Source organism: Fulmarus glacialis, unplaced genomic scaffold (assembly GCF_000690835.1).
Source record: "Fulmarus glacialis isolate BGI_N327 unplaced genomic scaffold, ASM69083v1 scaffold4949, whole genome shotgun sequence".
Lineage (NCBI taxonomy): Eukaryota > Metazoa > Chordata > Aves > Procellariiformes > Procellariidae > Fulmarus > Fulmarus glacialis.
Genome location: NW_009235064.1, coordinates 1,044 through 13,232, shown reverse-complemented (window position 1 = coordinate 13,232; position 12,189 = coordinate 1,044). Strand labels below are relative to the sequence as shown.

Genomic DNA, 12,189 nt, shown 5'->3' with positions numbered 1-12,189 from the left:
TTCGCAGATATGCAACCTGTGTGCTTGAAAGCACTGAGAGATAGGCAGGCTGAGCACTGAAAGGTATCTAGTTGATAGCCAACAAATTTTCCCTGGTTGTTCCTGAGTAAATTTTGCTACTGTTAGACTGGGGATAAATTGCTCAGAGGAATGACAGCATGTGTTTGCAGCCGTCAAATCAGAAAGCTTGTTTTGCCACAGACTATTTTATACAAAGGTTAAGTGCTGAAATTGTCCCTATGCTTGTGCTGTCTATACACATTTCATGAAGCTGTTTGATAACTTACAGAGATTAGATCGAGGATTTTGAGGGATTTTTGCAGTTCGTTGATAAACATTCAGGACTATGTTAATAAGGTTTTAATTAATTAGCAATGTTTTATGTTTGAACATGCAAAACAAATGTGCTGCTAAGCCTCAGGCTCAGGGGCTTGCTTTCTTAAATTTGAGTGGATACATAGGAGTCCAACTGAGAAACAAATTTGATGTTTTATGGGAAGAAAATTGTGATAGAGCTTGATCCTTATCTGCCACTCTTGGGACTAGAACATAAATTGTTGCCTGCTTTTTTTCCCCCACATACTTGTTAACTGATCCATGTGCTAGTTGGATTACAGCATAACCCAGACTTCTTGCTATATGGGAGCAAATTTTCAATTTAATTTATCAAATGTGCTAATGTTAGTTTCAATTCTCACTAACTCTTTCCTTCCTCCACAATTACTTTGTTTTAGTTCCTGCTCCCAAGTCTTCCCATGAAGTGCTGAAAGAGTCGGCCACAGATGTGCAGGTTCTTCCCAACTACTCCACACCTCAGAAAACAGATTCCTATTTTAATCCTAAAATGAAACTCAACAGGTAAGAGAACAGGGAGTGGGAGGATGCACCAGACGGGTGGTAAGTTTGTAGTGAAAAATACTGATGCGTTTTGAAAAGCCCTGCGAAACTTTCATTCAGAGGGCAGGAGAAATAGTTTTCCATCAGAAGACTCTTCTTGACAAATAATATTTAAACCAAAGAACACTATATGGGAAATATTGTCATTTCTGAAGCAATTAAGTATTTTTCTGTAATGAGTAGTTTATGGAGAAGAACAGGATTTGGAAGGAGTGCACTTGAAACCTAACTTGATTGTATACACTTAAGACGTTTTTTCTGTGGATCTCCACAAGATACTGTCGATAGTCACTGCTCTCTCTTCTCTAACTGAACAGCAGCATACCTGTAATTTACAATTTTCATGTTCTAGGCCTTTTTCTCTTGGGACTCAGATTCTCTTAAGTGTCTTCCTATTGTTTGCATTAAAAAAGATGAAGGAAGAAACATTGTCTTTTTTTAAGGAGAGTCAGAAATGGTGTCTGTACCACAACTGAAAGGTGCGAGCATTGACACCAATGCATGGGACTGCGCTTCAGCCTGTGCTGACCCCTCATGTTCTCAGTGCTGTTAATATTTGAGCTTCTGGGTTTAAAGTTAGCTCAGATACATCTGTGAAAGCTAAGGCACGCCTCTGAAGAAGGCTGTTGCAACTAAGGTTATGGCTGTGCCTGAAAGAACAAGGCCTGTTCCTCAACACAGTAGAATTTCGTTGCTCTACGGTAATTTCTGACATCTTTTTAAACACAGAGCCATTAGTAGGGTAGTGTCAGATTGTGCTAGGAAAGTAAGAAAAACACTATTTGCTTTTGAATGCTAGCCACTTTTTCCAGTGTTAGAGTAACTGGTATGTTGATTCAGGATCTTAGCTTATGAATATCCTGCTGTAGAATTAAACTTTTAAGGGTAGTTGAGGTTTTTGATTTACAATTCTTCCATGTAAAAGGTAGAGTTTAGCTTAAATGTTCTAGTATTATGTTCAAGGGAAATAAATGAGGAGAAGGAAGGAAAAATATTTTCTCAACTTACTTACTGTGACCATTCTTTTTTATTTTCAAGGCAATTGATATTCTGCGCACTAGCCGTTCTAGCTGAGGAACGTAAACCGATAGAATGTTTGGATGCTTTTGGTGCCACTGGTAAAGTCCATTTCTTTAATCTCTTGGCTAATATCCAATAGTATGAAGCTGCAGAAGTCAGTAGTAACTGACATCGCATATTCAAAATAACGTGAGGTACACAATAATTTTCTTCCTTAGACAGGCAGTCATTAGCTTCCACATAAAAAACCCAGCCTTCGAGAGCCTGGTATTAGGCCTTTTGAAAAGACTGTAAATAACATTAAATCAAAGTTTAGTGGTCTCCTTAAAATCGGTTGCCTTAATGTCCGTGAAATGGCATCTTCCTAAACTTGCGTCCAAGGTCACAGATCCCTTGTGACTCCGTGGCTGTGGAATTTGGCTGTAAAAACCTGTGGTTTAAAAACGGTGATGAATCCAAGCTTCTGTATCAGAATCATCTCTTAATTGATTACAGAAATTCTGAACATGAACTAAATGTAAAGTTGTTACATCAGTGTCTATTAACCATCTGGAACAAAAATCTGAAGAGATCTGGGTTGCTGCCTCATCAGCCAGCTACTGTAAACTTAAGGTCATAGTTGAGAACAGCTGTTACTGCTCAGCATTTTGCATAAAAGTTCTTGATAATGAATTTATCACCATTTTGAACTAGGCTAGACTTCACAAGTGCATCCTGACCTGCACTTCTACAGTGTAATCATGGACTTCACTACAAAAGTCAGCAATAAACATTTGGAGGCAGCCTAAAAATCTTCACAGTACCTGTTCTCGTGTTTGTGTTTTACTGTGGTCTGTCACAGGAGTCTTGTCTGCTTACACTGGAGTGCTAAACAAGCCAAGGCAAGGGGCTTTCCTCAGATTATGGGTCCAGCTTGCTGCAAAAATCACAGGTCTTCGGTCTATAGGCCCAATTATCGTGTAACATAGTGACAAATAGACTGTCCCTTTCCATACCCCATTGTCATTCTGTGCTGAGGCAGAAGGTCACCAACACATTTTTGCAGGAACGTGACAAAATTTGCATCACACACACTTCTGTATTATAAGCATTTAAAAGGATGAATTTTTTTCTTAGCAAGTTCAGCGACCCAGAAACCAACTCCTTATTCTGTCACGGAGTTACAATTCTGTCTTTCCTTAGGTATAATGGGATTACAATGGGCAAAGCATCTCAGAAGTTCTGTGAAAGTTACAATTAATGATTGTAATGAAAATTCTGTGACAATGATTCAGGAAAACTGCCTTTTAAACAAAATGAAGGTGAAACTGAACACTAAGGAAGAAGACAATGATGAAGCTATGGGAGATGGAGAAGAAAATACTGACACCATTGAGGTGACAAAAATGGATGCCAATGTTATAATGCATTTGAGATCATTTGATTTTATGTAAGTGTTGAATGTTTCTGTTAATAATTTTCTGGCTTGATAATGATACACCCCACCCCATCTCCCAGTGTATGATTATTTAGGGAGGTTGGAATGACAGAAGCAACCAACAGTCAAGTCACTTGGTATTTTAAATGTAACTCTGTTGGCCTGGAAATGGTGTGGGTACAGAAGTTTAATCTGAAATGTTTTAGAAATCGCTGGAGAAATATTTAGCCCTTCTGACATCTGGATTGGACTGTAAACGTACATGAAAATTTTAAACCAAACTGTTTTTGGTATATCTTCCCCCCCTCTCCCACCCCCCTTAAAACTTTCAGTTAGTTGAAAATTTATACTTTTGCATATTGTTGTCTAGGACTTTATCACATCTCTTGCTTTAATCCATTTTGCAGTGTATTCATTTTCAATTAAAGTAGGCCAATTCTTCCAAGTTGGGTTTATAGATGCATACATTCAAAACCTATGCAGACATCAAAATAAGTGATTGGATTTTTTTTTTTTTTTTTGTTGATTAACATCCAGATCTAAGCTAATTAAGCAGCAGGTATTCAGGCTGAAAATTAGTCTAATAATTTAGTACATAAACTGGAATGCATACATTTGAAGATATTTTTGTTTTTAGAAGCTTCACTTTGTTTTAAGGTTGAAGGTAAGCATCAGGCCAATGTTCTTGTAACTTGAATTAGTCAGTGGGTCAGGATGCAAAAAAACCCCCAACTTGCTGGCTTTGTGGTGATGTGGTTTTTTCCAGCACAGTGCTGCCCTGGCTCTTGCAATCTGACGCTTAAGTATTTCAGAGTAATTCATGAGAGGTGTGCTGTAAATTTTAGTCCTGTTTTCTCATTTTGTTTTAAATATGAACGTAGGTGAAGCTTACAAAATAGTGTTTTCCTGAGATTAGAGCTAAACTCTTGAGCATCTATAGATCCTCAGAGGGATTCCTTTCTTTTCAGCCATTTGGACCCCTTTGGAACTTCTGTGAATTACCTGGATTCTGCCTTTAGAAATGTGAGAAATCTTGGAATTGTGTCATTGACGTCCACAGACATCAGTTCTCTGTATGCGAAGGCTCAACACGTTGCCCTGCGTCATTATGGATGTAATATTGTCAGAACGGAGTACTACAAGGAACTGGCAGCCAGAATAGTAATTGCTGCTGTGACAAGGTACTGCTAAAACAAAATTGCTCAAATTCTGGTAGAAACTCACTAGAAAAGTGATACAGAACTTAAGACTGCTGCTGTAGGTCCAGTTTCCTTAATTCTAAAAGCCAGACTTCTTGATACAAAATTAATGTTTCATATTTTGTGTGCTGCTGTGGGATAATGTAAATTTTAAACTAGAAGACTGAGCAAGGTGAAAATCCATAAATAGGGGGGGAGTTTGGGATGGGGGGGAGGTTTTTTTGGTGGTGGGGAGGGATGGTAATGTAAAAAGTATTACCCAAACTTGCCTATCTGCAGACTTTTATTCCTCTCCGTCAATTTTGTGGTCATTTTAGTGCTGCATAGGACTTTGTAAATATTAATTATAACTGCTTGAACAGCTTCTAGTTAAGCATTACAGTTAGACTTGCTTCAATGGAAACTGATGTTTGCTTCAGATCCTCATGCTTGAGGTTAAGATAAATGTAATTACTAACTTTTGAAATTAGTCATTTGCATATAGATATGCTCAGTAAATTCAGTCTGTTAGATAAATGAAGACGTAAAACCTGTCCTTAATTGGGGAAAAAAAGATACAGGCAAGAGGATGGGACAACTGCTCAGGAAAGACAGGGGGATGAAATAAAGTGTGCAGAGGTCTCCAGAATGCCAGAGCAAAAATACCGACCTGGATATGTTTAGATTTTACTTCTCTAGCTCCCTGGATATGTGAAGTTGTTCCCTGCAGAATATGCTTAGATACAGATATGCTGCTCAAGCAAAGTTTTAATTGTGTTCTGGGTTACATGCTCCAACTCCCCTAAAGATTTCTTAATCCTTCTCAATGCTTACCTATTCAGGAACTGCTCACTTCCCACAGTCCGTATTTAATTAACATTCGATGATTTACCATCATGTGTGTCCCTCTAGATTTCTACTTTCTCAGATTTTCATTTAGTTGTTTATATTTTTTTTACAATATCCTGGCAATAGGTAGGTATTTGGATAGAAAGATGATGGAGATGGCAGACCAATATTTCTAGACATGATAAAAAGAAGTAAAAGAAGATTTGCTTAGCCTTACAGGAAGTAGGCAAAACTAGGCACTTAAGAAACAGAACTTTCTCCTGATCGCTTTCTCAGATCTTTAGTATCTCTTTCTAGAAGGTGGATGACCTCAAGAATCTTTCAGCAGGTTCAGGTGTCCGTGGCAATCTTAGTCTGCTCATTTCAGTACAATGTGGTTTTGTGTTTGTTTTTCCTTCATAGAGCTGCAGCTCGCTGTAACAAAGGCATTGAAGTTTTACTCGCAGTAGCTCTAGAACATTTTGTTCTAGTAGTGGTCAGAGTTTTAAGGGGACCATCTCCGGCGGATGATTCGGCAAAGAAAATAAGATACCTCATCCATTGCCAGTGGTGCGAAGAGAGAATTTTTCAGAAAGAGGGTAATATGGTAGAAGGTAAATGGATTTTCCTTTGTACTTTGTAGAAGGTCTGATTCCCGTGTCTCCGTTTTGTGCTTGTTTAGGCCTTGTTTATATTTACAGCCCTTTAGTAAAGTAATGATTTCCTTTAATGTAACAATGAGTGTATTATGTGAGGTGGAGAAGGTACCATGCTTTATGGTAGTGGGTTAGATTAGTTGTCTGCAGGGGTTTTGCTGTAAATGGACTGGACTTGTTTGTAGGCAGGACATATTCCAGCTGTAGCTGCTGAAGCTGCCAGGATGCCCGATATGCCCATGGATCTATCCTGTCAGTGAAGGGCATGACGAGTGGGACAGTCTTTGCTACCATTCAGTTCCTCCATACAGCGGCAGCTTGATGGATTTTGGTGTCAGATTGCTTTTCTGCTGTTCATTTCAGTTATCTTAAAATGTCGTGGACTAAACAGTATCACTTCGCCCTCAGATGAGGGTGTATTCTGCCCGGCCTTGGGCAGTATCTGTCAATGCCTGATGGAAGTATCTCGGCAGGTGTGGTAGGAAAGGTATGCAACATTCCTGAAATTCATCTAACGCTTGGTGGTAAATGAAGGCAGCCTCTAAGTTAAAAACCAGCTGTTTGTGGGCTGTCTCTGTACACGAGTTAGCAGAGGTAGGAGACGCAAATTAAGCTAGGAGGTAGCTACTAGCCAGATGATAGTCTGAATGACTATAAAAGGAGAAACCTCATTTCAAAGTTACAGGTTCTTGGGTACCTCCCTACTAACTGGTAACTGGTGGTGTCTGTGAGTGCCTGGCTCAGTCAGGTGCGTGAGCATGCAATGAGTTTGTTACTAAAAAAAATTAGATAAAGTTTTAAGAACAGGAATGAGTAACCGGTAAGTACAGTGTTATGGTAAAGATCTTAATTAGTAAATGAATTGTTTACTTAATGTGTTAGTTGCAAGCGAGCTGACTTACGGCTTTAAAAACTTGTAGGTGGGCTGTATTTTGTAGATGTAATTGGCTGAATGAAATTTTTTTTGTTGATATTTACTGTTAACCTGGACAGCTACTTATATAAGCATAGGAGGGCTAACAATTTCCTTGTTACTTGAAATCTGCCAAGAAACATAGGAAGTTATGTGGCTTTTTTTTTTTTCTTCAATGTTTTAACAATGATTAAAGATCAAGTCATCAATCACTAAATTCTCATAAGCACTGCTTGGCAGAAGTGAGAACGGTGTCACACTTCTGCTGTTGCTTGCCCTTCCAAATACCTCCACTGAAATAAGCTACTACTTCATATCTATGTCATCTCTCTCCAGTAAAGTAGGCATTGCTGACTATTTCAAAACAACTTAAATCCTGTTTTTCTGTTGTAGAAAACCCTTATCAGCAGCTGCCTTGTGATTGTCACGGCAGTATGCCTGGGAAGACGGCAGTAGTTCTTGGTCCTCTCTGGTAAGTACAGAACACAATACAGGATCGGAGAATAATTTAGGTTGGAGGGACCTCTGGAGGTCAGCTGTTCAGTCATATAATAATCCATGCAAGTCTGCTGCGTATTTTAGCACTACAAAAGGTGGTATAGCAATCAGGCGGAATCTAGGAAACATCTAATTGATTTTAATTTAGTAGGGCATTCAGTTTTTGCTTTTGTTCATAGAGTTTATTTTATTAATAAATAAAAATAAATTTGCTTTAGATTTCCCATTCAGTGCAACTTATGTAATACGTCCTGCACAGGAGAACCTGGCTGTGTGTTCCTCTAGTTGCCAAATGTTAAGCAACAGTTTATTACTTGATACTTGTGGAGAATTTGTTTAACAAATCCTTACCTGTGCTGACGGTAGTAAATAACACACTGCTTGATAATTAATACTTAGAATTTTCTCTTGTGAGAAACAAGAATAAATCCTTTTGTTAAGTCTTTTAACCATTTCAAAGCAGTATTAAAAACGGTTGACAATTGACAGTACCTTTCTTCTGGGGGTTAAATTACTTTCTCAGCATAGTAGGGCAAGTCAGTGGTGGAAATAAAATTGCCATTGTTGAGATCATGATTTTTAACACGAGACCAATGTTACTGTCATTGGAAACAAAGCAATTCAGTATCACTAAATTAAGAACATAGTCGGCCTGATGCAGCACTTTGGTGTAATATAATTGCTGATCAACTTGGGTGAGAGATTTTTAGAGCAACATTTTTGCTTTCATTAAGAAGTCTTAACTTTTCACGTCTTGTATTTCATAGGTCAGGAGCCCTCTTTAACACGGGATTCCTCAGAAGAATGCTGTTTGAGGCTCTCCAGTATGGTTTGGACGAAGCTCAGCCACTTTTGAAGACATTAGTTTATGAAGCTGAGTGCACAACTTTAAAACATTTTTCTACCCATAGTCCTTATGATGAGAACAAACAAGGTAAGAAAAATGGTCACAAAAAGGCTGGCCTTGTGGTGATTTAGAGAGGTACTGCTCTTTGATAACTTACTACTAGCAGCAGTGTACACACAAAAAGGACAAGAAAATGTTTGTTGCTCTGAATGCAGTGAGGGACTTGTCAGCTCTTGTCAGATGGTCTTTGGTGCTGCAAAAGGAGTAGGGTCTGTCAGAGGCAGAGCGCTGGATTTAGATATCTTTAATCAGTATGACCAATAAACCAAATAAACATAACACAGGCAGATTGACTGCCATGAAATCCAGCCTGTTCCCTGAAGGAGATGGAAATACTCGGCGTCTGCTCGTTCTTTGGCGTACCCCGATCCCAACCCGAGAGCATGTGTTGTTAGGAAGGGAGGACTCCAGCTGTCATGCTCTGCGTACTCGGCAGGGATTGCAAATCAGTGTGCCAAAAGAAATGTCTTTCTGTACGGGAATGCTGTTCTAGTATTAAATGAAACTGTATTTTCACTATCTCCTCTAAATTCAAGTTACTGTAAGTAGAAGTTACCCATATGTACGCTTCTTATTACACTTCCTTCTTGAGGACAGAATGTGGTATTCTTTCTTTCTGTTTAACCAAGGCATTTTGCCATTTTGCTGTCTTACAGTAGAATTAATTTTGACTTTTAATTGTATTCTAGAAGAGTGTGGCGTATATATTAAAACACCAAATACTTCTGCAGAATCCTACTTGGTACATGGTAAGTAGATCATTTTGGTGTAGCTCTAGCAGTTTCAAATTAAGCTATAGTTTAAGTGATGGCGAAGCCAACCTAGTGTTCACATTTTTTTATGTTTAACAATACTGGTACTCAGGATTTACTTGACCTTCATCCAGAATCACATTCACTGGTAAAAGCAGAATGCGAAATACTCCATGAAGCCTTCTTGACTTCACTTTTTACTACTGAAAATGGCATGTTAATTAAATTCAGGCTAGATTTTAACTCTGCAAAATACTAGTTTATACAAGCAGACACAAAGGTGTGGTTGCTATGTGGCTTTTTTTTGTACGTACTGTCTTTGGCTTCGCTGGCGTTTTTTGTGGTTTCACTGAATATTCACTGGTTTCACTGGAATTTTTTGTGGTCCAGGAAAAAGAAAAAGTGATGAGGTGATTCGAAATGCAGCCAAGCGACAAAAATCTGAGAACAGTGCTGAGCACCCTGCATTTTACTACAATATCCACAGACACAGTATTAAAGGAATGAACATGCCAAAGTAAGGTTTTTGTTTAAGTTCCAGTCTTATATTGCTATGGCAACTGATACATAATTTGTATTGAATCAGCCTTATTAGCATTAACTCCTTTTTAAATGTTGGGGTTTTTTTTTTCAGGTTAAATAAGTTCTTAAAGTATCTCTCCAAAGCTGGATACAGAGTAAGCAGAACCCACTTTGATCCTATGGGAGTTCGCACGAATGCGCCCTTGGCACAATTTAAGACTATTCTTATGAAGTACAGCACTCCCACGTACACGGGGGGGCAGGCAGAGGGCCCTGTCCATCTAGCTGAAGACGTCCAGGCAGGAGAACAGGTTCAAGCTGCTGCAGACGGCAAGGCAGAAGATGCCGAGTTTCTGGAAGACGATAAATCTGGAGTCGCTGCCGCCACGTTCACAAAAGACTACCCTACCCACTGTGTGGCCGATTAACACAAATCATTTTGTTCATAGATCAGGATATTACAGACTTGCAAGCACACCCTTTTCAAGTAAGCCAGTACTTCTTACCAAACTGGATTTTGAAAATTTGAGTTGCCTGCTGTTTTAATTTGAAAAGACGTTTTAGAATTATGTAGCAGAACTTACCCCTGATCACAGCGTGTGTGGTTAAGGTCTCTGAGACAGTTACTTGCTTTTAGGCTCACCCCCACTTCCACACTGAGGTATTGTGGCTGCTGCCGAGTCTCTGTGAAAGCCTTACTGCTAGCACAGAACCCAGAGGGGTGGTTGGGGCCAAAAGTCTTAAGCATTTCTGAACATGAGGTTAACATGAAACAGAATATTCCTAAAATGAATCATTCCTAAAACCTGACTGGTTACCATTCAGAGGGAGGTCATGTTAAGAGGATAAAACATCACAGGATAAAACATGATCTGAGTTTAGCAAGCCATGAAGTCCTGACTCGGTGCTTCTAACTCCAGATTGCACGTGTCATTTGGCATTCAGTTCTGTTTTCATAGTTCTGCCTACAAGCAAGGACCTAACGCAAGTGAGAACAGAACAGGATGGTTCCAAGACTGTTACTTAAGCTTCAGTTTATAACCAAACTTTAGTGAACTGTGTTAGTCACCCTAGGTAGTTGTTTGTTCAGAGATTACATTTGGCTGTGCACTGCAAAAAGGTACAGTGACAAGGCACCGCAAGTTGAAGTTCTAGGTGACATTTTGCTATTAATTATTTGTCAGTAATACAATTTTAGCTGTTAAAAAGATCTCTTCTGTGAAGGAGCAAAGATGCTGTGTGTTGGTAGTCGGTTCTGGTTTCCTTAAATATAAGGCAGCATTCCAGCCAAATAAGCTTGACTTTGTCCTTTCTTCCCCCCAAACTTTGTTCAGCTACCTCTCTGTTTCACTTGAATTGGGAACAGCTATCACAATTGAACTAGCTGTTCCATTTTTTCACAGGTTTGGCGTTCAACCTGGCCCCCATGTTAGGTTTATCTAAGAGCAGAACATGAGGGTTATTACTCGTATTTATCCGTCTCTGAAACTTTGCAGTAAGAGTATTGCTTCTCTCTCACTGAGCGCCGACCAGGAGTAACGTGACTGATGATACACTCCTGATTAGGCAAAACTTGCTAGCTCCTATCAGGCCAGAATTAAGTTACTGCCTCTTACACCATCTTAAATTCAGGACTGCTTTGGTAATGAGTTGTTTTCATTCTGTCCTAATTAAAAAAAAGAGGAGACCACTAAAGGGATAATAGATTGCACTTCAGCAGTGATACAGCAACAAACTAAGTTTCCTTCAAAAATTTAGTGCTTGTAGTTCTTTTCCAAAGATAACTTGGGATCAAATTGGAAAGATAAATGGAAGGAGAAAGAAAAGTTAGTGTTCCTTAGTTGTTCTGAACTAAGCATTTTTTTTTTTTAAGTGACATTTATTTTTTTTAAGACTGTTGGAAGGCTTTGCTTGCAGATAACACGCTGCTCACTTCAGTGTTAATGTAAGTGGGATAGAATCAGTCATGAAGTCGGTTAACTGGGGCAAAAGAGAATGTTCCAATTACAATAAAGTAGGCTAAAAAGAAACTTTTAACTGCAGCCTGTTGTGGGAAATATTTTTTGATTACTTTTACAGCTCCTCCTAAGTAACGGAAGGCATTGTGCATCTTTTCCAAGTCAAAGCAACTCCTCCTTGGTGCTCGCGGCTGTGCACAAGGAGGGGCAGAGCAAGGGAAGTTCAGGCTTGTCCACACAATTGGGCTTTTTTCCTCTGTCAGATGGCCAGAAGCCGTTATGACCTGGGACAAGGAGTTCCGCCTGTTGTAAGTGACCCGCAGAAGGGGTGTTTGTAACTCAGGACCGCGAGAATTCTTTCTGTTCAATAGTTGTCTCAGTTGTTCATCAGGTAGGGCCAGTCCTGCAATAATGAGTTAATTGGTTCAAGGCCATTGTTTGGGGGCTTCTCTTTGTTATTTCTTGATTCTACTAGAAGGTATGACTAGCATGTTGCCCTCGTGCTGTATGGAAACGGGATTTGGGGAACACAGCAGTCTGCGGGGCTGTCTCTCAAAACAAGTCACCAACAGCGCAGCAGCGCAGAGCGCTCTGTGCACAACAGTGTGACCCACTGAGCAGCTCGGGGAATCCATATTGCCAC

General features: G+C 39.5%; 1 protein-coding gene across 1 annotated transcript in view; it reads left to right on the top strand.

Moving 5' to 3' along the window:
- The window catches only part of TRMT1L (tRNA methyltransferase 1 homolog (S. cerevisiae)-like), a 16,055-nt gene extending 6,039 nt beyond the window's left edge, over positions 1-10,016 (top strand). Inside the window, exons 6-15 of the mRNA XM_009585855.1 lie at positions 735-858; positions 1,936-2,015; positions 3,100-3,346; positions 4,303-4,515; positions 5,764-5,954; positions 7,303-7,381; positions 8,175-8,341; positions 9,004-9,063; positions 9,457-9,583; positions 9,701-10,016. Coding sequence (XP_009584150.1) covers positions 735-858; positions 1,936-2,015; positions 3,100-3,346; positions 4,303-4,515; positions 5,764-5,954; positions 7,303-7,381; positions 8,175-8,341; positions 9,004-9,063; positions 9,457-9,583; positions 9,701-10,016 — 1,604 coding nt within the window. The remainder of the gene's footprint in view (positions 1-734; positions 859-1,935; positions 2,016-3,099; positions 3,347-4,302; positions 4,516-5,763; positions 5,955-7,302; positions 7,382-8,174; positions 8,342-9,003; positions 9,064-9,456; positions 9,584-9,700) is intronic.
- The last annotated feature ends 2,173 nt before the right edge of the window (positions 10,017-12,189 follow it).